Source organism: Elgaria multicarinata, chromosome 3, assembly GCF_023053635.1.
Source record: "Elgaria multicarinata webbii isolate HBS135686 ecotype San Diego chromosome 3, rElgMul1.1.pri, whole genome shotgun sequence".
Taxonomy (NCBI): domain Eukaryota; kingdom Metazoa; phylum Chordata; class Lepidosauria; order Squamata; family Anguidae; genus Elgaria; species Elgaria multicarinata.
The window spans coordinates 11281215-11302464 of NC_086173.1; the positions used below are offsets into that span (position 1 = coordinate 11281215).

Here is a 21250-nt window from a genome sequence, read left to right on the forward strand (position 1 = left end):
AAAAGGATGCAGAATTGCCTCCACATTCCCTTTGCAGAATTGTCTCCACATTTCCTTCACGCCGTCGCCAGAATACCCTATATACCTAGCATCACATGCCCTGGAGTGATACTAGGTATATGGGGCATTCCGGAGGCTGCAAAACGGGGGGCTAGGCTGCCAATGTAGTTGATGCTGTTGCCGCTTGTGGTGGCAGTGCAAAAAAACCAAAAACCCTTAGGGGGTGGGGAAGAAAGAAAGAAGCTGTTCTACAATCCTGCTGCTGATGATGGCTACTTGTGAGAGAGTGTTGGAGAATGTCTCCTTCCTCTGGAGAAATTTGGTGAAATTGCCCCCCTCCAATTTCTCTACTCACAAATAGTAGGCCTGTGCTCCTCTCCGATTCAGATTGCAAATCTGGAGGGGAGTGATCCGATCCGCCTCCGCCAAAGGCGGATCCGAATCGGGTCAGGGGAGCTGTGGATCGAGGCAAAGTGGTTCACCTCCATCCAGAGCTCCGAATGCACGTAAGTGGGGGGGACAGGGGCTCACCTGGCGCCACCACCACAGTCTGTGCGGTGATGGCAGCACAGCCAGGTAAGGGGGCAGGGGGAGGGGCTTACCTGCATCCGTCGTGGTCCGGCGCAGACTTCAACTGAGACCCAGGCCTCAAAACAGAAGCAGGCCATGGCCTGCTTCCACTTTGAGGCCTGGGCCTCAGTTGAAGCCTGCGCCAGACCACGACAGGGGCAGGTAAGTGGGGGGGGGGGGCTTACCTGGCTCCACTGCCGCAGTCTGTGTGGCAACAGCGGTGGAGCCAGGGGAGGGGGAGAGGTTTATTCGGCCCCCATTTTGTCCCCTCTTCCCCACTTACCTGCCTCCGCCACCCACCGCGGAGCCAAGTAAGTAGGGAAGGGAGGGCAAAATCTCAATCCACCCCTCCGGATCTCACTCCATGGAGTGGGGAAGGGTTGGATCGACCCAAAGTGGTTCGGGCCCAATCCGAAAGTTCCGGATTGGGCCACGAAGTGATTTGGGGGGGGGTTCCGTGCACCGCCCTAACAAATAGGGTGGAGAATTTTGAGAGGCCCCTTGCACACAGCTCTAGTGCAAACAGTTCAAGCTGAGAGATGAATATTGCAGAGCTCCAAAAGCTGTTGTCACCTCATAAGCCCCCCCCCCACTCTGGCCAGTGTCACCACAAAGTCCCACCAGTGCTGGGGCTTGAGGAGCATCTCCTCATCCCACCACCCTAACCCTAACCCTAATGAAATTTCATTATTTAATTATTAAAACATTTCTATCCCACCCTATTATCACTGGGATCTCAGGGTGATGTACAAATAAAATCGGACCGATATGCACATAAATAATTTACACAGCTAAAAATGTATTAAATCGTTAACAGATTAAAACCTGTGGAAAAATATTAAAAGCAATAAAACAATTAATATCAATTAAAGCTACGTGTAACCATGAGGAATTTAGCCCTTGAAGGCTTTGATAAAAAGCCATGTTTTAACTTTGTGCCAAAATGAAGCCAGTGTCAGTGCCACTCAGGCCTCCAAGGGCAGGGTGTTCCACAAGCAGGGTGCCACAACAGAGAAAGCCACGTCCCACCATAATGTATGTCTTGCGTTGGTTAGGGTGACCATATGAAAAGGAGGACAGGGCTCCTGTATCTTTAACAGTTGCATAGAAAAGGGAATTTCAGCAGGTGTCATTTGTATATATGGAGAACCTGGTGAAATTTCCTCTTCATCACAACAATTTAAAGCTTCAGGAACTATACTAGAGTGACCAGATTTAAAAGAGGGCAGGGCACCTGCAGCTTTAACTGTTGTGATGAAGAGGGAATTTCACCAGGTTCTCCATATATACAAACGACACCTGCTGAAATTCCCTTTTCTATGCAACTGTTAAAGATACAGGAGCCCTGTCCTCCTTTTTCATATGGTCACCCTAGCATTGGTGGGACATGAAGGAGGGCTCCTCCAACAGATCTCACATCTCAGGCAGGCATATATAGGGAGAGGAACACCCTCAAGAATCGAGGTCCCAAGCCATTTAGGGCTTTGAATTTCATTGCCAACTCTTTGGATTCTGACTGGAAGCTTATAGGAAGCCAATGCAATTCTTTTAAGACTGGTGTTATATGGCCTTTATAAGATGTTCCAGTGAGCAATCTAACTGCTGTATTTTGCACCAGCTGCAACTTCCAAGGTATCTTCAAGGGCAGCCCCACATAGAGTACATTGCAGTAGTCTAATCGGGCAGTTACCGGTGCATGGACTACTGTGGCTAGGTTGTCTCTGTCCAGGAAAGGCCATAGCTGATGGATCAGCCAAAGCTGACCCCAAGTACTCTGGGCCACGGAGTCCACCTGGGCCTCCAGTAACAAGGATGGATCTAGGAATACTCCCAAGCTATGCACCTGCTCCTTCAGAGGGAGTGCAACCCCATCCAGAACAGGTCATTTATCCAATTACCAGACTTGGAAAGCACCAATCCACAGAGCTTCCATCTTATCAGGATTCAGCTTCAGATTATTACCCTTCACTTAGCTCTTTACAGCCTCCAGGCACTGGTCCAGCACTTTCACCAACCCAGCTGACTCTGATGATGTAGGTACTTGTTATCACTTGGTTTTGTTGTTTATTCATTCATTCGCTTCTGACTCTTCGTGACTTCGTGAACCAGCCCACGCCAGAGCTTTCTGTCGGCTGTCGCCACCCCTAGCTCCCCCAAGGTCAAGTCTGTCACCTCCAGAATATCATCCATCCCTCTTGCCCTTGGTCGGCCCCTCTTCCTTTTGCCTTCCACTTTCCCTAGCATCAGCCTCTTCTCCAGGGTATCCTGTCTTCTCATTATGTGGCCAAAGTACTTCAGTTTTGCCTTTAATACCATTCCCTCAAGTGAGCAGTCTGGCTTTATTTCCTGGAGTATGGACTGGTTTGATCTTCTTGCAGTCAAAGCAGCAGTTTCTGCAGCCGAAACTCTCCCCACAGCCTGGTTCGATCCCAGCAGAAGCTGGTTTCAGGCAGCCGGCTCTGGTCGACTCAGCCTTCCATCCTCCCGAGGTCGGTAAAATGAGTACCCAGTTAGCTGGGGGAAAGGTAATAATGGCCAGGGAAGGTAACAGCAAACCACCCCGCTATAAGGCCTGCCAAGAAAACGTCAGCGAAAGCTGGCGTCCCTCCAAGAGTCAGTAATGACTCGGTGCTTGCACAAGAGCTTCCTTTCCTATCACTTGGTTAAGGTCTACAAAACTCCCGTGCTAACCCTTCATAGAGGGCAGGCTTAACATCCCCATTTCTAATGCTTCAAAAGCAGACGTGCTGCCTTTCCTTGCTTGAGTCTTGCTTGCCATCCTGAACAAATGTAGAATGTTATTCAGAGTCGTCGTGAGCCATCAGCCAGTGCTCTTAAAGTCTGTGGAAGAAGCAGAGTTAGCTGAGCATCATAATTATTATTAACTTTAAATCGAGGCAAAGGATGCCTGCTGCATGTCGATGAGTCCCTAACCATATTCCAGGCACTCTGTCATCATTAACGGGGCCTGTGGTAAACGGAGAACCCTTTGATCTTCATTAGGGTGAGGTGAAAAAGAACAATGTCATGTCTCCATGTTTTGACAGGAAGAGAAGCCAGCTGAGGTTGTGCCACCATTTGGAAGGATGTTAGCATCTGTTATTCAGGGTGGCAGAGGCAGGGAACGCACTCTTACTGACTCCTGGCAGCTACCATTTTTCTTTTTGTTGATGCTTTGGAAGATGACTCATATTCTAGGGCATTGTGGGAGGGAATGGCCGCTGCCACAAAATATTTGAAGTGGCCTCTCTCTCTCTCTCTCTCTCTCTCTCTCTCTCTCTCTCTCTCTCTCTCTCTCTCTCTCTCTCATATACACACACATACAATGTCCCAGAAGTTGAGTTAACATCTGGGGCATTCCTGGAGGTGGCATCGGGGCATTTCTGAGAGTCTCTCTCTCTCTCTCTCTCTCTCTCTCTCTCTCTCTCTCTCTCTCTCTCTCTCTCTCATACACACACACACACACACACAGGTCACTTGTTCAGTCTTCCACACTATGGTGAAATCTACTGAATTTCTACTTAAATTCAGCTCCGGCTATTGGGCAGTATAGAAATGTAATAAATAAATAAATAAATTATATTATTTCTCAGTGTGCATTTATACATATACATTAGCATATGGAAATGTCATGCAAATCAATGGCCTCTTTTGTTCTCTTTTTTGGTGATGCATAACCCTTTGAGGGTCCAGCATTGTAGGATCAGCGTCCCACTAGACACCACTTTGCCACGGGCTTCCTCAACCCTGGGGCTAGCCCTACATATGTTGTTTATGTGCAAGGCTTTTCTGCATAAGGGTAGGGCCTAGTAAGTGTGATTCCCATTTGTAGCTTCTTCTCTGTCTAAGGAGCTCAGGGAAACATGCACTGGGTTATCACAGCAACCCTGTAAGGTAGGTTTGGCTGAAACCCTGGGAGATTTGTGGCTGAGCAAAGGGAAGAAGTAGCAGTAAGACCATCTCTCCGGTGTAAGGTGGACCTCCATAGAGAGGCATGGATTGCTATGTTTTACTGCCTTTTTTCATCAATATTGATTCTTGGCACTATATTCCTCCCCAGTTGCAGGTGTTTGCTACAATTTTATGCTTGCATTCTATCTACATATGCATGCTTGCTTTTTTTCAGGTGGGAGTTAGATGCTGCATCATAATTCAATAAATGAGCAGAGCCCAAGGATAGGTTTGAGACAGAAGACAAAAAGAAATGTGTTCAGTCACACATGACACTTTGTCCCCATCCTTTCCAGAGAGTTTCTCTAGTTAAACAAATTAAGCACCATGTTCAAGGGACTTCGGATTGTCTATTAGAACAGGTGTGGGCAGAACATAGATGAGGATCTACTAGGAGATCTCTGGGTAATTTGCAGTAAACCAGTGAGGGTTTCTGACTCCAAATTGTCTAGCAAGTGCAACAGGAAGGAAGGCATTCCTCCTTAAGTTAGGTTGTTGAAAAAGAATGCTTCTGGAGGGCTTGGTTCTGGTACTGATCACAACACCCTGTGCCTTAATTCTTAGAGTATATCCACTGCCTATTTGCACTGGGTCCAGTTATTGAATCTTATTTATTTATTAAATTTATTTATTATATTTATTTATTTATTTATTTATTAAATTTATATACCGCCCCATAGCCGAAGCTCTCTGGGCAGTTTACAAAAGTTAAAAACAGTGAACATTAAAAAGTTTACAAAATTGAAAACTATCAAAAAATATAAAAACAACAGTATCCATTTAAACAACAAGAGTTCTGGGGTCCATTAAAAAACAAACAAACTTAGCATCTGTTGTTAAATGCTGTTAAATGCCTGAGAGAAGAGAAAAGTCTTGACCTGGCTCCGAAAAGATAACAATGTTGGCGGCAGGCGAGCCTCGTCGGGGAGACCACAGAACATGTGTGCGGGCATTGCAATTTGTCCCAGCTCCTCACGGTTACTCGCAAGGAGCCGGGACCCGCGCATGGTGTGCAGAGCTCCTCAGGAGCTCTGCGCCCATCGGGGGTGGGGTGGGGTGACTGGGAAAAATTATTTAAAATAAAAAACCTTACCTTTTGTGCATGAGCATTTGTGCACTCTTCTTCTTTAAGAAAAAGCAAAAGAAAATGGCGGCTGCGACGTCCTCTCCCTCCGAGGTCATCACACGCTGTGTATAAACGGAGGGGGAGATCTCGTGATAAAAATATCACGAGGTCTTCACCCCTCCGTCGTGCTAGACCAGGTAGGTCCAGCTGAATCTAACGTCTTCAAGAGGATCTCATCTTGTAAACCAGGGGTAGAAAATGTGGCGCCTGTGGGTACCAATGTGACCTCAGACACTTTCCTCGATGCCCAGCAAGACATCCTGGTTTTTATTTTTAAAATATTTTAATATTTCCAAGCTGGCAGCTGGGATTGCTTCAACATGAAGTGGAAGGCTCTAGCCGCTGCTTGGGATGTGGGGGAAATCTGCAAAAGATTCCAAAGAGTTCAAATACAAAGGAATCTGACTTGTGGATTCTGCAGCAGACTGGCTTTTGTCTGAGTTGTGTGGATTCCAAGGTCTTGTGGACCTTTTTTTTTTAAAAAAAAAACACTTTGGCAGAGGGATTTATGCAAATTTAATGCAGGTTAGCAACTAATTTGATGCAGGTTAGCATTAATGGCACCTTAGCACAAATGCAAATTAGCACTAATGGGTATTTGTGCAAGGGGAATAAAATACTTATACATCCCTAAAAGATATCTGATTCCCTCAATGAGTGGACAGCAGATCAAAAGATGCCTGACAATCCATGAAACACTGACAGAACAGATTTGACAATATCTATAAATCCCTAGCTGCTACCATCTTAATTGCCCCTGAATGCCTTTGGGCAGCTCACTTGTCCTTGGTGACTAGCCATGCCGAACCATGGCAGCCATTTTATGTTTGATCCCAGGACACTTTCTCACATTTCCAAATCTGCCCACAAGCCTCCCTACCCCAGTTGTAAACAAACTAATGCTAAAGAGGGCAAGTTGGTGAATTCAACCAAAGTCTTCCCTTTGCTCAGCCAGTTATCATCTGGGTAATCATAAGAGTATCTCAGATGCTTCACAGCTCTCACAACTAGCATGGCCATGTGTCCTACGTTAACTGAGGACAGTCCTCTCTTTGTAGGCATTGTCTGTTTGAAAGGCTGTCTAGTCCAAGGGCATGGCTAGACAGGGCGATACCCCGGGGATTGCCCCGGCATCATCCCTGTGCATCCACATGATGCACAGGGGATCCCGGGCAGGGAGGGATGATCCCTCCCTTGTCCCGGGATAGCTGGGATGGCTTAAATCCCAACTTTGCCCATGGACCTGGGATTGTCCTGAGACCGCAGGATGTGTGAGTGACAGTCCCAGTTTGTCTCAGCTACCAATGCTTGCCAACTGGGCAGCCAACTGAGTAGGTACGTAGGTCATCTAGTGGTCACAGTCTTCTCAACTATTGGGAAATAAATTCTGTTTCTAACCAGTTATTTTGAAATATGCATATAGACATACAAATTAGCATTTGTTACTAACTTATACGTACATTTTATATGTACCTTGACATTTGCAGAAGTTTTATATATAAAGTAGCCTCAGCAGTCAACCCACCACCTCACATAAGGGCTGAGCATCTTTTGGGTTGAGAAAAAAATGGGGGAAACTTTGGTGAGAGGGTGGTGGAAAGCCCAGTTTGAGCCTCTAGCAGCTTATAGTATCCTGGAAGAGGACCTGGCTGGTGGCAGAACCACTCTTGCTGGAAGGTGAGAAAATGCCACTGCATTTTGTTGCAGGCCCCATTTGTTCTCCACTCATGTGGGGCATATGTATGTTGTACCTCCAAACTAGTCTACAAATGCAAGACACTGCAGGGATGCTCAAAGCTCTGAGTTTAGATTTCTCTTTGTTTCTCATTTTTAAATCTTAAATTCAGGAAGGTTTTATTCTGTTCTTATTCTTTTATTCTATTTGTTATTCATAGAATCATAGAATAGTAGAGTTGGAAGGGGCCTATAAGGCTATCGAGTCCAACCCCCTCGCCACTCTGAAATCTTTTAGATGGGGAGGGGTATAGAAATATTGTAAATAAATAAATAAAATAAATAAATATAAATGCATTATGTATGCACTGTTGCCTAATTTACACATTCTCCCCTAGTATAATTCATGTTTGAGCATTATTTTCAATAATATATGCCTTTTGTATGTGTGTGTGTTTTTTAAGAACTCCGTGGCGAAACTCAAAAGAGCAAATTTCAAAGGATAACTCTGTTTTGGTTTGCCTTTTAGTTCTAAAGTGAAAAATTAAATACATTTGCATTAAACTGAAAGTGGAATGGATCAAACTGAACTAACTCAATGCATTCTGCATGTGTGAAAACGTTGCTGCCTGCAGAGTGACAAAGATAAAGTTGCAAGGGTGAAATGGATCCCCCATTTCATTGGATTTCCTATTTCCCTGTTGGCAGGAACTGAAGGACAAAATGACAGAGCTGATGCCGCTTATCCCTGTGCTGGACCAGTACAAGTCAGACACACGGACCATCGTGCAGCTCAAAGAGGAAGTGCGGAACCTTTCGGGCAGCCTGCTGCAGATCCAGGAAGAAATGGGTGCCTATGACTACGAAGAGCTCCAGCAGCGGGTGCTGATCCTGGAAGCCCGCTTACATGCTTGCATGCAGAAGCTAGGTAAGGAATCTCACAGCTCCTTTTCTCTCCTTTGAGTCTGATTCACACATTAGGAACATTGGAAGCTGCCTTGTATTAAGTCAGACCATTGATCCATCTAGCTCAATGTTGTCAACACTGACTGGTAGCGGCCCTCCAGGGTTTCGGGACAGAGGTTTTCCAGCCCTATCTGGAGAAGCTGGAGATTGACCCTGCAACCTTCTCTCTACAAAAGCATGTGCTCTACTGCTAAGCTATGACCCTATACTCCTCCTTTCCATGAGGTAGTACGTGAATCCAAGCCTCCTTCAGACTTCATTGACTGCTAAATCTGGAGGTTGCGGGGAGTCTCCTTTCTCTCCACAAACCATACAACTGGCCATAGATGGAGAGCCATTCCAGTTCTCATTTACCACCTTGACATGTCCATTGTGGACTGCCATCTTGGAACATTGACACTTCATGGTGGTAAAGGAGGGTGCTAACCATCTGTGAAGCACCTGTATTGGCAGTGGAGGGATGAGAATGACTCCTACTGGTCTAGCAGGATGGAGGGGTGAAGATCTCGCAATATTTTTATTGTGAGATCTCCCCCTCTGTTCACACACGGCGCGTGACGACCTCAGTGGGATAGGCGTTTAGCCAGCCACTTTGTTTTTGTTTTCTTAAAGGAGAAGATGCACACGAGTGCTTGTACGCAAAAGGATATATATATATATATAATATTCCCCACTCCTCCCACCCCACCCCAAATGAGCACAGTGCTCCTGAGAAGCTCTGCACCCCATGCGCAGGTCCCAGCTTTGACGCCCAGCCATATATTCCACGGTCTCGGGCTCAGCCCGGGACCGTGGAAAAAACGGGCTCAAAGGGTAGGGCAAGATCCCGGGGCAAGGGAGGGGTCATCCGTCCCTGATCCTGGGATGCCCTGTGCATCATGTGAATGCACAGGATGATCCTGGGGATCACCCTGGGATTTCGCCCTGTCTAGCGAAGGCCTCCATGTCGTGATGTTGCGCTGTTCCGTGGGGCAGCTCTTCCTAACTTGTTGCATCCAGATATATTGAATTTCATGTCCCCTCAGTCCCAGCCAGCATATCCAGTTATTAGGAATCCTGGGAGTTATAGTCCAAAACATCTGGAGGGCACCAGGTTGGCGAAGGCTGTCATGGGGCGTTCTATCTAAAACAACACAGAGAATGCTTCTGTGCTTTTGAGTTGAGCTACAACAATAGTAAAATATGAGTGGGTGTTGTTTTTTGGATGGGGTAAAAATAACCACCACTACAGCCACCTTGTCTTTAAGGGAAATCCACCCCCAACTAAAAATTCTTTGAATTTCCTCACCCATCCCTGAAATTCACAGATATTCCTCTCCAACATTCAGGGGCTGAATGGTCCCACAAAAGTGTTGTATGCATGTGAGTTGCGGGCAGGTGCAGAGGATAACTGGCTCAGCCTTCATTAAGGATGGCCGTCACTGGGAAATCCTTTTTTTGGCTCAATGGAGTTCCATAGCATGTGTGACTCACTTTGCATCTGCAAGACAAGCTCTGGACTGCTCCCTAAACTCCACAACCTTTTTTTTTTTCTGCACATGTTTTTGGGACAGTTCTACAGTTTGTGCAAATTATGACCAAATTTGTTTGTTTATTTATTTATTTATTACATTTTTATACCGCCCAATAGCCGAAGTTCTCTGGGCGGTTCACAAAATTTGCACAAATTACACAATTTAGTCACAATTTGTGTAATTTCTGTGATTCAGTAGTAATTTGCACAAATGACAGGGGTGTCTGCTTTGGCTGTAGCAGGCTCTAGATGCAGTGGATTTCAGGCTATAACAGAGGTGGTTTAAGCCCAGGCAGAGGTCAGAGCACAGGCAGACAAGAGGATCAGGCAACAACAGGACTGGCCACAAAAGTAGTCAGAAGGTCACACATGGTCAATCTTTCAGGTACTTTGCACAGTTATGAGACAGTCAGGAAGCAGGGCGTCAGGCACAATTTAGGAGACAGGATACCAAGCAGGACAGACCATGTTGTTTCAACATTGACTGGTTTCTAGTGAAGGCTTTTAAGCCCAAAGCCTACTGGACCGCACCCAGAGCTCAGCTGCAGCAATCAGAGCTCTCTTTTCAGAGCCTTACTCTGAGGAGTGACTTTCTCCTAAGGAGACCTTTTTTTTGCAGGGGAGCACTCTGTCACACAGGAGGCCTACTAACCTGTTGCTGGTGTCATTGTATGCATGCAGCACCTGGTGAAATTCCCTCTTCATCACAGCAGTTCAAGCTGCAGGAGCCCTGCCCTCTTGACCAGATACAAAAGAGGGCAGGGCTCCTGCAGTTTGAACTGTTGTGATGAAGAGGGAATTTCACCAGGTGTTGCATGTGTACAAATGACACCTGCTGAAATTCCCTTTTTTATGCAACTGTTAAAGATACAGGAGCCCTGTCCTCCTTTCCATTTGGTCACCCTATGCTAGGGCATCTAGCTCTTCCTCTGAGGAGGATTCCTCAAGTAGGAGCATGACAAAGGGGTATTCCGATGGAGAATGGCCTTGTGAGCTGTATTAGGAAGCTTCTCAGGCTGAGGAGTGTATTGTGTGAGTCGGTGAGTTTCTGGGCAATATATGAAAATTCATAGAGTCCATACATTTGTAATCAATAATGTTCTAAGAACCTACATTATATCTAATCCATAAGACATGCCTTTTTCTCTTGGTTGCCCTATATTATTATTATTATTATTATTATTATTATTATTATTATTATTAATTTATTTATATAGCACCATCAATGTACATGGTGCTGTACAGAGTAAAACAGTAAATAGCAAGACATTATCTTCTGGGTTAGAGGCTGCCACATGGTTTACAGAGATGTGCACATCAGCACTTCTGCAAAAGCAATCTGGACACATGGAAACATGCCCTTGATTTCATTCTCAGAATTGCTTGCTTCTAGAAATTATGCCTACTATGGGGCCTCCTTCCCAGGACAAAAACAGAGTGGAACAAGAACGCCCTCATGTTCTTCAAACTTGTAGAGAGGGGAAGGTCTAGTTGCATTTTCTTTTGCCTGGCAAGGGTGCCCCCTAGAGGGTTCTTCTGGCTTGTGAATTAGAGAAATGAGGTATTGCTGAGGAGCAGGATGTAATGGATTACTCATCCTTCCCTGTTTTAACTTAAGTAAGTAAGGAAGGAAGGAAGGAAGGAAGAATAGGTTGACTTGTCTCAGAAAGAAAGTGGCATCATTTAATTATTTTTCATAGGTTGCTAAAATGTCTTAAGATCATAAGAGTGTAAGGGTGGATTAGACCACAGGTCTATGTGGGGCAGCATCCTCTTCCCAAGAGTAGCCAATCGGATGCTTCTGGGAAGCTTACTAAAAGGGCATGAAGGCAACAGCTTTGCCCATTTGTCCAAGCATCTAATACTCAGATATACTGCCCCTGAACATAGAGGTTCCATTTAGATAGCCTGGCTGTTGAAAGAACTTTCCTATACCATCATAAGGATCGAGAGTGGCAATGTGCAAATAAAAGATGGGAGAGTGAATGTAATTCTCTACTGGGTCTGTGTTGCAACCTGCTCCCATGGGAATTAAAATTTGAATAAGGAAAGGTAGATTTCCTTAGGGATGCTATTTCCACCCTAGTTTTGCAAAAATGTTGGTGCTCAGGTTCATGAAGCATGAGATTCAATGTTGAGAATTTTTTACACACACACACACACACACACACACACACACACACACACTATTGTCCCACGACAAATTAGATTTGTTCAGATAGATTCAGCGTTTTTCCAGATTCTGAATTCTGGTGAATGTTTATTCCAGCTTTCCCCATCCTAGTGCCTTCCAGATGTTTTGGCTTACAACTCCCATCAGCCCCAGTAAACAGAGCCAATTTGCGGGATGAGGGGAGTTGTAGTGCACAACGTCTGAAGGGCACCAAGTTGGGGAAGGCTGTTCTATTCCATCTGGAGGGAAAACAGGGGAGAATGGAGATTTGAATTGGGCTGTTGAAATAGGAGGGAAGCGGTGGCTCCTTACAGAAGAAATTCATCGTAACATCCAACTTCCCGTTGTTTGTGAGCTGATTATCTGGTTTACGGATTAACCATACTGAGGGCTCTCCAGCTCTGAGCCGCGTGTGGGTGGTGATTCCTTCCTTCTGCCTGCGGCGGAGTCGAGGTAGGAAACCCATGCTCTATTATTACTGTTGTTGTTACAGCTGTCAATGTGCATGACACTTTACAAGATTAAATAAAACAGTACCCTACTTCAGTGCTCAGAAGACTTTAACACTAGGCAAATAAAAAAAAGGGGGGGGAGAAGGAAAGGAAAACACCGGGTTGGAAACAGAAGCATCAGCCAACACAATTTCTCCCAAGACCTAAAATTCATAGAATTGCAGCCTGCAATCAAGCCAAATAACAATTGTGCTGCAAACAGAGAACAGGAGTGTGCACCAGTGATAGCGAGGACAGTGAATGCATTTGATAATGATAAACTGAGGAGCACACAGCTTGTATCAACCCACATCCCTACCAGGTCCTGCACCTCCTCCACTCGCCCCCCTCCTCTTCATCTAGTGTCAGCAATGGGAAAACCTTTTTTCAACCATCTCTTTATGCCTAAAACAGCCTTCCCCAACATGGCATCCTCTGGGCAATTTGGGCTACAACTCCCATCAACCCCTGCCAGAATGGAGTTGTCATCCAAAATATCTGGAGGGCTCCCCATCAGGGAAAGCTGGCCTCCAGCATATGGACTCCCTGCACTGCCTTAGGTTTGGGGCTCACCATTGAAGGAACCCTGGTTCCACCCTTCCTTGGCCCATTAAAAAACCCATTGGCTTGAGGTGTGTGGCCACATGAGTAAAGCCCTGCTACTGAATGGTGCAGTTACTCCAACCTTAGAAGCTCACTGTAAGCACGATGGTTTCTTCAACTCTGTACAAACTGGCAGAGCATCTGTAAGCTCCAAGCCAGGGCCATAGTTTTGTATGAAGAAGACCCATAGTTCAATCCCTCGCATCTCCAGGTCTGGTAGGAAAGAATCCTGCCTGCAACCAAGGAGAGCAGCTGCCAGTCAGTGTTGATAGTATTGGGCTAGATGGACCAAAGGTCTGACTCATTGAAAGTCAGGTGTCAGAGAGCTAAGGCATAGTCTGAGTCCCTTTATATATTCTCTGTGAAGCCCCCCCTTCTCTCTCTCTCTCTCTCACACACACACACACACACACATATTCCAACCCATGTGACTGTGTAGGCAAGGCTTAGGGTGGGTTGGCAACAGGGACATTGTGTCCTGTTGCCATTGGAGCCACCAGCCTCCACTGCATGTACCCTATCCACACACAAGGGCTTCCAGAGGTTATTTGAAGGTGCCCTCTGTCTGAAGGACTGTCCAGTCCAAGCCCAGTTTAAAGAGAAAGGGCCATCAAAAGGGAGAGCAGGGAAGGGACCTTGAAGTTGTAGTCCAACATCTGGAGAGCTGCTTATGGAAGGACTCTGTCTTTGCTGCAGCTCAGCTGGGATTGGGGAGCTTCCCCAAGTTTGATCAGACAAGTTCAGGGATTGTAGCCCACACAGTGTCCTGCAGTTTGGGGGGCAACATTGCACATTTCCTTCTCCCGGCCAGGACTTAAATTTTAAACAGTAGATTTATTTATTTATTTATTTATTTATTTATTTATTTATTTATTTATGACATTTATATGCACCCCCATGGCCAAAGCTCTCTGGGTGGTTTACAAAAGTTTAAAACAGTAAACATCAAAAACAAATATACAAAATTTAAAAACATAAAAAGCATAAAAACAACAGTATCCTTATAAAAACAGCTATTCTGGGGTCCGTTAAAAACAAACAAACTCAGCTCATGTTGTTAAATCCTGTTAAATGCCCAGGAGAAGAGAAAGGTCTTAACTTTCTCTTCTCCCAGGCATTAAATGTCAAGGTTACAAAAGCACACCAAAGAACAGAGGTAACAAAATGAAAGCAAAACCAAAAAAAGAGGACCATTTAGGCCAGGGGTATGCCATCTGGCACCCTCCAGCTGTTTTGGACTACAACGCCAATAATCCTTCCCATTAGCCAAGCTGGCTGGGAATGATGGGAGCTGTAGTCCAAAACATTTGGAGGGTGCCAGGTTGCTTTCTCCTGGTTTGGGCTTAGCTGTGGTGGACTCAGTGCCTCCATCTCTATAGTTTAGGAATGTTTGCTTGCCTAAGTGAGGTTACTCATTGGAGAACCTATCAACTCTACCCACACGGTAGTGAACTGTGTATGGCACGGCTTCTTAACAGGTCTCTTTATGAATCCTACTCAAACATGTAGCAATATTCCATGATACCGCCCATTCTGGAATAGACCATGTCTGAGCGAAAGTGGGGAAACCTTAACTTTGAATGCTTCTCCGTGCAAGTATACACTCCCAGCTCATGGGAATGCCGAGAAAAGGTGAGGCTAAAACCTTAGCTTTCCATGGGCAGGGAGCTCTTTTCATGAAGGAGCATACAAAGGTTTGCTTCGATATCTGCATTTGCAGTGGTACCATCCCAGAAGGGCTGGTGGGCACTTGCCAGTGCTGCATGTTTGAAGGGGCTTAAAAAGTTCTGTTGTATATAGAAGGATATAATGTAGATAGTATTTGACAGGGCATTTATAAAGGACAAAGCCAGTTCTATCTGTAGAAACCTAAATGCAACCCATGGGGGTATCTGGAGCAGGTTCTTGCTTCTGTTAGCTGCTATACCATATGGGCTTTATATTTTTCCCAGGCAACAGCTGCCGTGAGCTCTCTTGGGCTTGTGAGCTCAACTTGGTTTGCTGCACTGCTGATACCTTGCGAATAATAATCCAGGCATCATGTGGGCCTCACGGCTGTGCAGAACAAAAATTAAAATGCAGAGACATCAGAACATCACTTAGCAGAGGGGCAATTCAGATGACTCACCATGCATCCAGCTTGCAATCCAACCCATGTTGGATTGCATGACTGCAAAGCTGCTGGAAATGGAGGGTAGAGAATCAGCATGGCGAATAGAGTTTTATTTGTGGCCAGGGTGTGAGCTGATACCTGCCAAGGGCCCACAAGTCAGCAGGGGCCACGGACAAGAACTCCCTGGTCTTGCACCTCCTCCTTGTCACCATGGCAACCGTCTTGCTCATCTGCCTCTTGCTCTGGCCCAGACAATGGTGGTGGTGAAAAGGAGCAGCTGTAGATGCCATGGCCTACTTGTTCATTGGCTCAGTACCTTTCAAACAGGCAATGATGAGAAAGAGGAGGAAAAGCAAGAGTAGGGTGACCATATGAAAAGGAGGACAGGGCTCCTGTATCTTTAACAGTTGTATTGAAAAGGAAATTTCAGCAGGTGTCGTTTGTATATATGGAGAACCTGGTGAAATTTCCTCTTCATCACAACAGTTAAAGCTGCAGGTGCCCTGCCCTCTTTTAAATCTGGTCACTCTAGTATAGCTCCTACAGTTTAACTGTGGTGATGAAGAGGAAATTTCACCAGGTTCCCCATATATACAAATGACACCTGCTGAAATTTCCTTTTCAATACAACTGTTAAAGATACAGGAGCCCTGTCCTCCTTTTCATATGGTCACCCTAAGCAAGAGCAGCTGGTGGCAATAGTGGTGAGAACGTAGACTCATTGAGGGAGGGGGCTTGTTGAGGGTGTCTTGCCCAACTGCACTCAAAAACCTTGAGCCAGCACTGAAACAACCACTGAGCCAAAAGATGAAGTCTTCAGAGAAGCAAACAATGCACATTCTGGGCATATCCGATCGATTGTGTGAATTAGCTCTGAAGTGAGCCTTCTTTGACAGAATGAGCCTGGAGGCTAGGATACTGCCCCCAACCCACAACAGAGCCCAGTGGTAAAGGCACAGAGGAAAGCATTCAAGGTGAAACGAAATTCTGCAAAAATGTGAATTTCCTCAGCAAAAATGAATTGCGTTTTTGGAATTCTGGCATTGTTAGAGTTTTCTTTTGGAATTTTGCTTCATAAATTTGGAGACATAACTCTTGTTGGTTATCGTTAAGGCAATACATGTTGAACGTACCAAATTGATAAACGCAGTGGAGGCCTTATTCATCTTTAGAACCTCTAAGTATAAGAAAATCCGTAATAGACAATGGTGAAAAAGCCTTAATATATAATTTAGGACAGGGATAAGGAATGTATGTCCCCTGCCCACAGATGTTGGTGGACCACAACTCCCATCAGTGGTGGGGGATGATCAGAGTTGCGGTCCAACAACATCTGGAGGGTCACAAATTGCCCTCTCCTCAATTAGGAAAAATACAAATTTGAATTTTGCAAGTAAAGAACATTTGCTTGAGGATTCTCTCACACACTTTCTCTTTCTCTCTCTCTCTCTCTCTCTCTCTCTCTCTCTCTCTCTCTCTCTCACACACACACACACACACACACACACACACACACACACAGAGTTTTAGGAGTCATCACTCCCAGAGGTATAAAATCAGCAGAGTAGAAGATGGTCAAAGATCATCTGGTCTAACTGTTATTCACTATATAGTGCTTTCTCGGTTCAAAACATTTCACATATATTATCACAGCAAACCTTGTGACAGCTCTGTAAGGTCAATCAATATTTATTGCTAGGCTGTGCCACTTCAGATTGCAAGTGCAGGATCAAATGTTTGGATGCTCCATTGTATAAAAACAAAACAATAACAAGTATGGCAAAGAAATAGTGAAACTAGAATTTTTCTCTCTCACATGCTAGTTTTCTATGTGTTTGTTTCTTTATTACATTTCTAATCTGCCCAATAACTAATGTTCTCTGGATTAATTGCAAACAGTTAAAATGATGACAATGCCATAGAACAGTTAAAAATATAAAGCAACATATAATTATTCAGAAGAATAAGATACAATATAATGCAAAACAATGAACTGCACAGGAATCAATGAAACAGCCATAACAACCTAAAAAACTAGGTGTCTAAAATGCCTGGGAGAAAAGAAAAGTTAAAAAGACAACAGCGTAGGTGCCAGGTAAACATCTTTGGGCATTTTGTTCCATAAGTGGGGTGCCACCACCGAGAAGGCCCTCCCTTTTTGTAGCTACCCACCTAGCTTCCTTTAGAGGAAGGAGGGCTTCTGTGAGGAGGTTGGGAAAGTTTTGCACAGGGTGGATATTCAAGCAATTGATTGTCATGGTCATCTGCCACTCCATGTCTCTGCCATGAATAAGGAATTCTGTTGAGGTCTTTGGCTTCCGGAACATTGATGGTCCCATTGCTATGGCAATGCCACCAACAGAAAGGATGGATCCCTTTAACAGAGGAAGGGAGTCCACTGGGAGAGCAAAGCAGCTGAGCAAGTGGGTCATGTCTGGATGCTTTCTCTGGACCGGGTTCAGAGTAAGCTGATTGGGATCAAGAACCCAACCAAGTTGCAGTTTCCCTCCAGCATTTTGAGGTGGTCCAACCCAGCAACAAAACTTTGCATGTGGCTGCTGATCATGTAGCTTGGTCTTTTCTCAGTAAGATCACTGATTGACAAGAAACTGACTTCTCCATGACTGCTCAGGGTGCCCAATGCCAAATAGGGATTTGAACTTAGGTCTGTAGGCAAAACTCCAGTTACCAGACCACACTGTTTTCCCCCTTAGCCAATGAGATCTGCCTCCATCTCTTCCCTCATCTCTTGTCTTCTAAACTTCTTGTCCTTCTCTGTTTTGCACTTCAGGGTGTGGAAAGCTGACAGGGGTAAGCAACCCCATCACCATCCGGGCGTCTGGATCCAGATTTGGCTCTTGGATGACGGACACCATGGCCCCAAGCTCTGACAGCCGGGTGAGTGCCTGAGAGTCAATGCTCTGTCCACCTCACACTGAGGGACACTCAAGGTTAGGTTCCCTCTTGTAGGAGACCTCATTTGATCTTGGGTTGCAAGCCAAGACTCCACAACCCAGAAAGCCGAGTGCTTTTCAACCCAATGCAAATAGAATAAATTTCCCAGGTTATTTGATCTAATAAGTGAAACCTGACTTAATAGGCACAAACTCTACTCATCAGCCATGCGGGGGCTAAGAAAGCTTGAGATGCCACCGTCAACATGGCATACATCTCCATCCTAATTGCAAAATAGGGCATCAGCACAAGGGAGAGAACACTAGTGTTGACAAGAGAATGGTGAAGGGTAGAGAAGTTGGGACTGGAATCCATGGGGAAAGAAGGCAAACTCTGGAAGTGGCCTCCCTTCAGTGCCAGCTCCAGATTTTTCAGGACCTTTGGGCAAGACACCCTCAATGAGTCCATCTTCTCAGTACCATGGTCAGCAGCTGCTATTGCTCAGCCTCAGCCTCTTTCTTGATATTGCTACCACTGGCTTGCTTGACAGGCAGAGAGCAAGTTGGCAGCGGCATCACCTGCTCTCTTCAAATACTTGAAAGGTTGTCACACAGAGGAGGACCGGGATCTCTTCTCGATCATCCCAGAGTGCAGGACATGGAATAATGGGCTCAAGTTACAGGAAGCTAGATTCCGGCTGGACATCAAGAAAAACTTCTTATCTGTTAGAGCAGTATGACAATGGAACCAGTTACCTAGGGAGGTTGTGGGCTCTTCCACTCAAGAGGCAGCTGGACAGCCATCTGTCAGGTATGCAACTCTAGTATTCTATGTTTCTATGATCCTTCTGACCACCACCATTCTGAAACAAAAGGCAGGTGATGGAGAGGAGGGGCATCTTCAGGAAGCTTTTGTCAGTGGGCCCTCAGCAGAGGACCAACCATGCCTCCCCTTGACCCTGGCCCTGCCTCACTCACTCCTTTTATGCTTTGTGTTGCTAGGGAAATGGGAAAGAGCTGTGGCCTGCAAGTGCTCTGTGACCTCGCAGGCCACACCTCCCTCCTTTCATCTCTGTCCTCCTCTTGACAGCTCACCTCTAGTCCAAGTGAATAGGAGAGGAAGATGTTCTGTGCCTGGACCACAGGAGCATGAGTCTCCCCACTCCCAACCCCTCCTTCTGCTAATTGCAGAGACAGGCTAAGTATGAGGCATGTTGAAGGAGGGAAAATTGTGACCAGGCTGCCAACACATTTGCTGCTGTTGCTGCTTGCAGTAGCAGCACAAAAAAAATGGAAACCTTTAGGAAAAAAGAAAACAGCTGTGTAACAACTGCAGCCGATGGTGAGCCCTATTTGTGAGGAACTACTGGAGATTTTCTCCTCCCCCTGGAGAAATTTGGAAAAAGTGTCCACCCAGTTGCTCTGTCCACAGATAGGATGGAGAATTTCAAGAGGCCATTTGTGCACAGCTCTAGTTCCAATATATCTCTGCTCCAGCTGAATGAAGGGAAGAGAAAGGCCTGCCAGCTCAACCATGGAGGCATTGGCTTAGATCAGCCTTCCTCAACCTGGGGCGCTCCAGATGTGTTGGACTGCATCTCCCAGAATGCCCCAGCCATTCTGGGAGTTGTAGTCCAGGGCATTCTGGGAGTTGTAGTCTAACACATCTGGAGCGCCCCAGGTTGAGGAAGGCTGGCTTAGAGTGAGGGCTACAGGGTGGGGAGGTGGGGGTGGGGATTCTCTTCTGCTTCCCAATCTCATAATCTTCAAGGACTAGTCTTCTATCATCATCCTTTTCATAAAGAAGGATTCAGTAGTTGGCATGGAAAACAAAGCCTGCCCCCCCCCCGCCGCCTCTCTCTGTGCTCTTGTTCTTGGTTGCACTGAAATGTGTAAGGATGGGCAGAGCTGTTAATTTCATTCTTAGCAAGATTGATTGATTTTTAATTTTTGGCTTGAAATTGTTCTGTCTGAATTCCACATATGTTTTTGATGTATGTGTTTTTACAGCTGTTCTTTTTAAAAAGAAAAAAGAAAATAAGTACTTTTATTCACATATTCCCCCCAAATATACACATCTATGTTCATATTTTTTTCAAGTATTTACATTTTCCCAAGTACTTTTCCATTGATGTAAAGCAATTTTGTGTGAACTTTTTTCTAATGTAGGTGCATTTTGTGTGTGTGTGTGTGTGTGTGTGTGTATGTGTGTGTGTGTGTATGTATGTATATATATATATATATATATATATATATATATATATATCCCAGCAGAAGTACATGGTTCCTATGTCAGCATCTTTTATAGCTTAATATATATATTGGTTTTGCAGCTTAGCTTAATTGATGCTCTACAAGAAACGTAGAGGCTTGAAAGTGGCTAGTGTGGTCCCTGGAAGGTTCAGTAATCCTATTGTAGGCAAAAATTTGAAAATAGGATAGCAGAAATGTTAATGTGTTGGAAATTAGTCTTGTAATAAGGAGCCCAAGCATAGGAAAGAAATGCATTGTTTTTCAACTCTTGTGTATCAGGAGCCTATTTGATGATTAACAATATAATTGTATACAAACACTATAAAACTTCAGCCTAATTTTATGCAAATGGAGGGGAGCTCAGAGAGGAGAGAAAAAAGTAAGTGAGGGAAAGCTGAGCTTAGTGGTAGAGCACCTGCTTTGCATGCAGTAGGTCCTCCAAGGCCGGCCCACCTACGAAGTACGCTGAGGCTGCAGAACTTGAAAAGCGTCAAATTGTGCCATTCTTCCACCCCAGCCCAGTGCAGAGAACCAAATACCACATCCAGCAGGACCTCTAGAGAGCCCTGCCACCTGTTTTCCTGCTGTGGCATTTGCTGCCATGAGAAAGCAGCTGGTGGGGCTTTTTTGGACCAGCCACCAGCCCTCTGTTGCTGCAGGGCTCTGGATCTGTTGCCAGATCTTGGCTGTATCCCATAACATCTTACAAGATCTCAGCCATGTGTTGAGATCTCACAAGAGCCAAGCAATACTCGCAGGGTTTTGTGAGAGTCCCCCTTGTGGCAGCAAAAGGGGTGCACATGCAGTGGCAGTAACAGCAGGGAGGGAGGCAGGGAGGGAGGGAGGACTGTGTGGTGGAACCAGCCCAAGTTCTGCTTCAAGGGGCAAGAGTGCTCATACTGGGCCTATAATGCTCAGCATCT

General features: G+C 45.4%; 1 protein-coding gene across 1 annotated transcript in view; it reads left to right on the forward strand.

The window, feature by feature from the left end:
* Positions 1-21250, forward strand: part of OLFM2 (olfactomedin 2) — a 178153-nt gene that overhangs the window by 147933 nt on the left and 8970 nt on the right. The window contains exons 4-5 of the mRNA XM_063119280.1: positions 8030-8249; positions 17972-18078. Coding sequence (XP_062975350.1) covers positions 8030-8249; positions 17972-18078 — 327 coding nt within the window. The remainder of the gene's footprint in view (positions 1-8029; positions 8250-17971; positions 18079-21250) is intronic.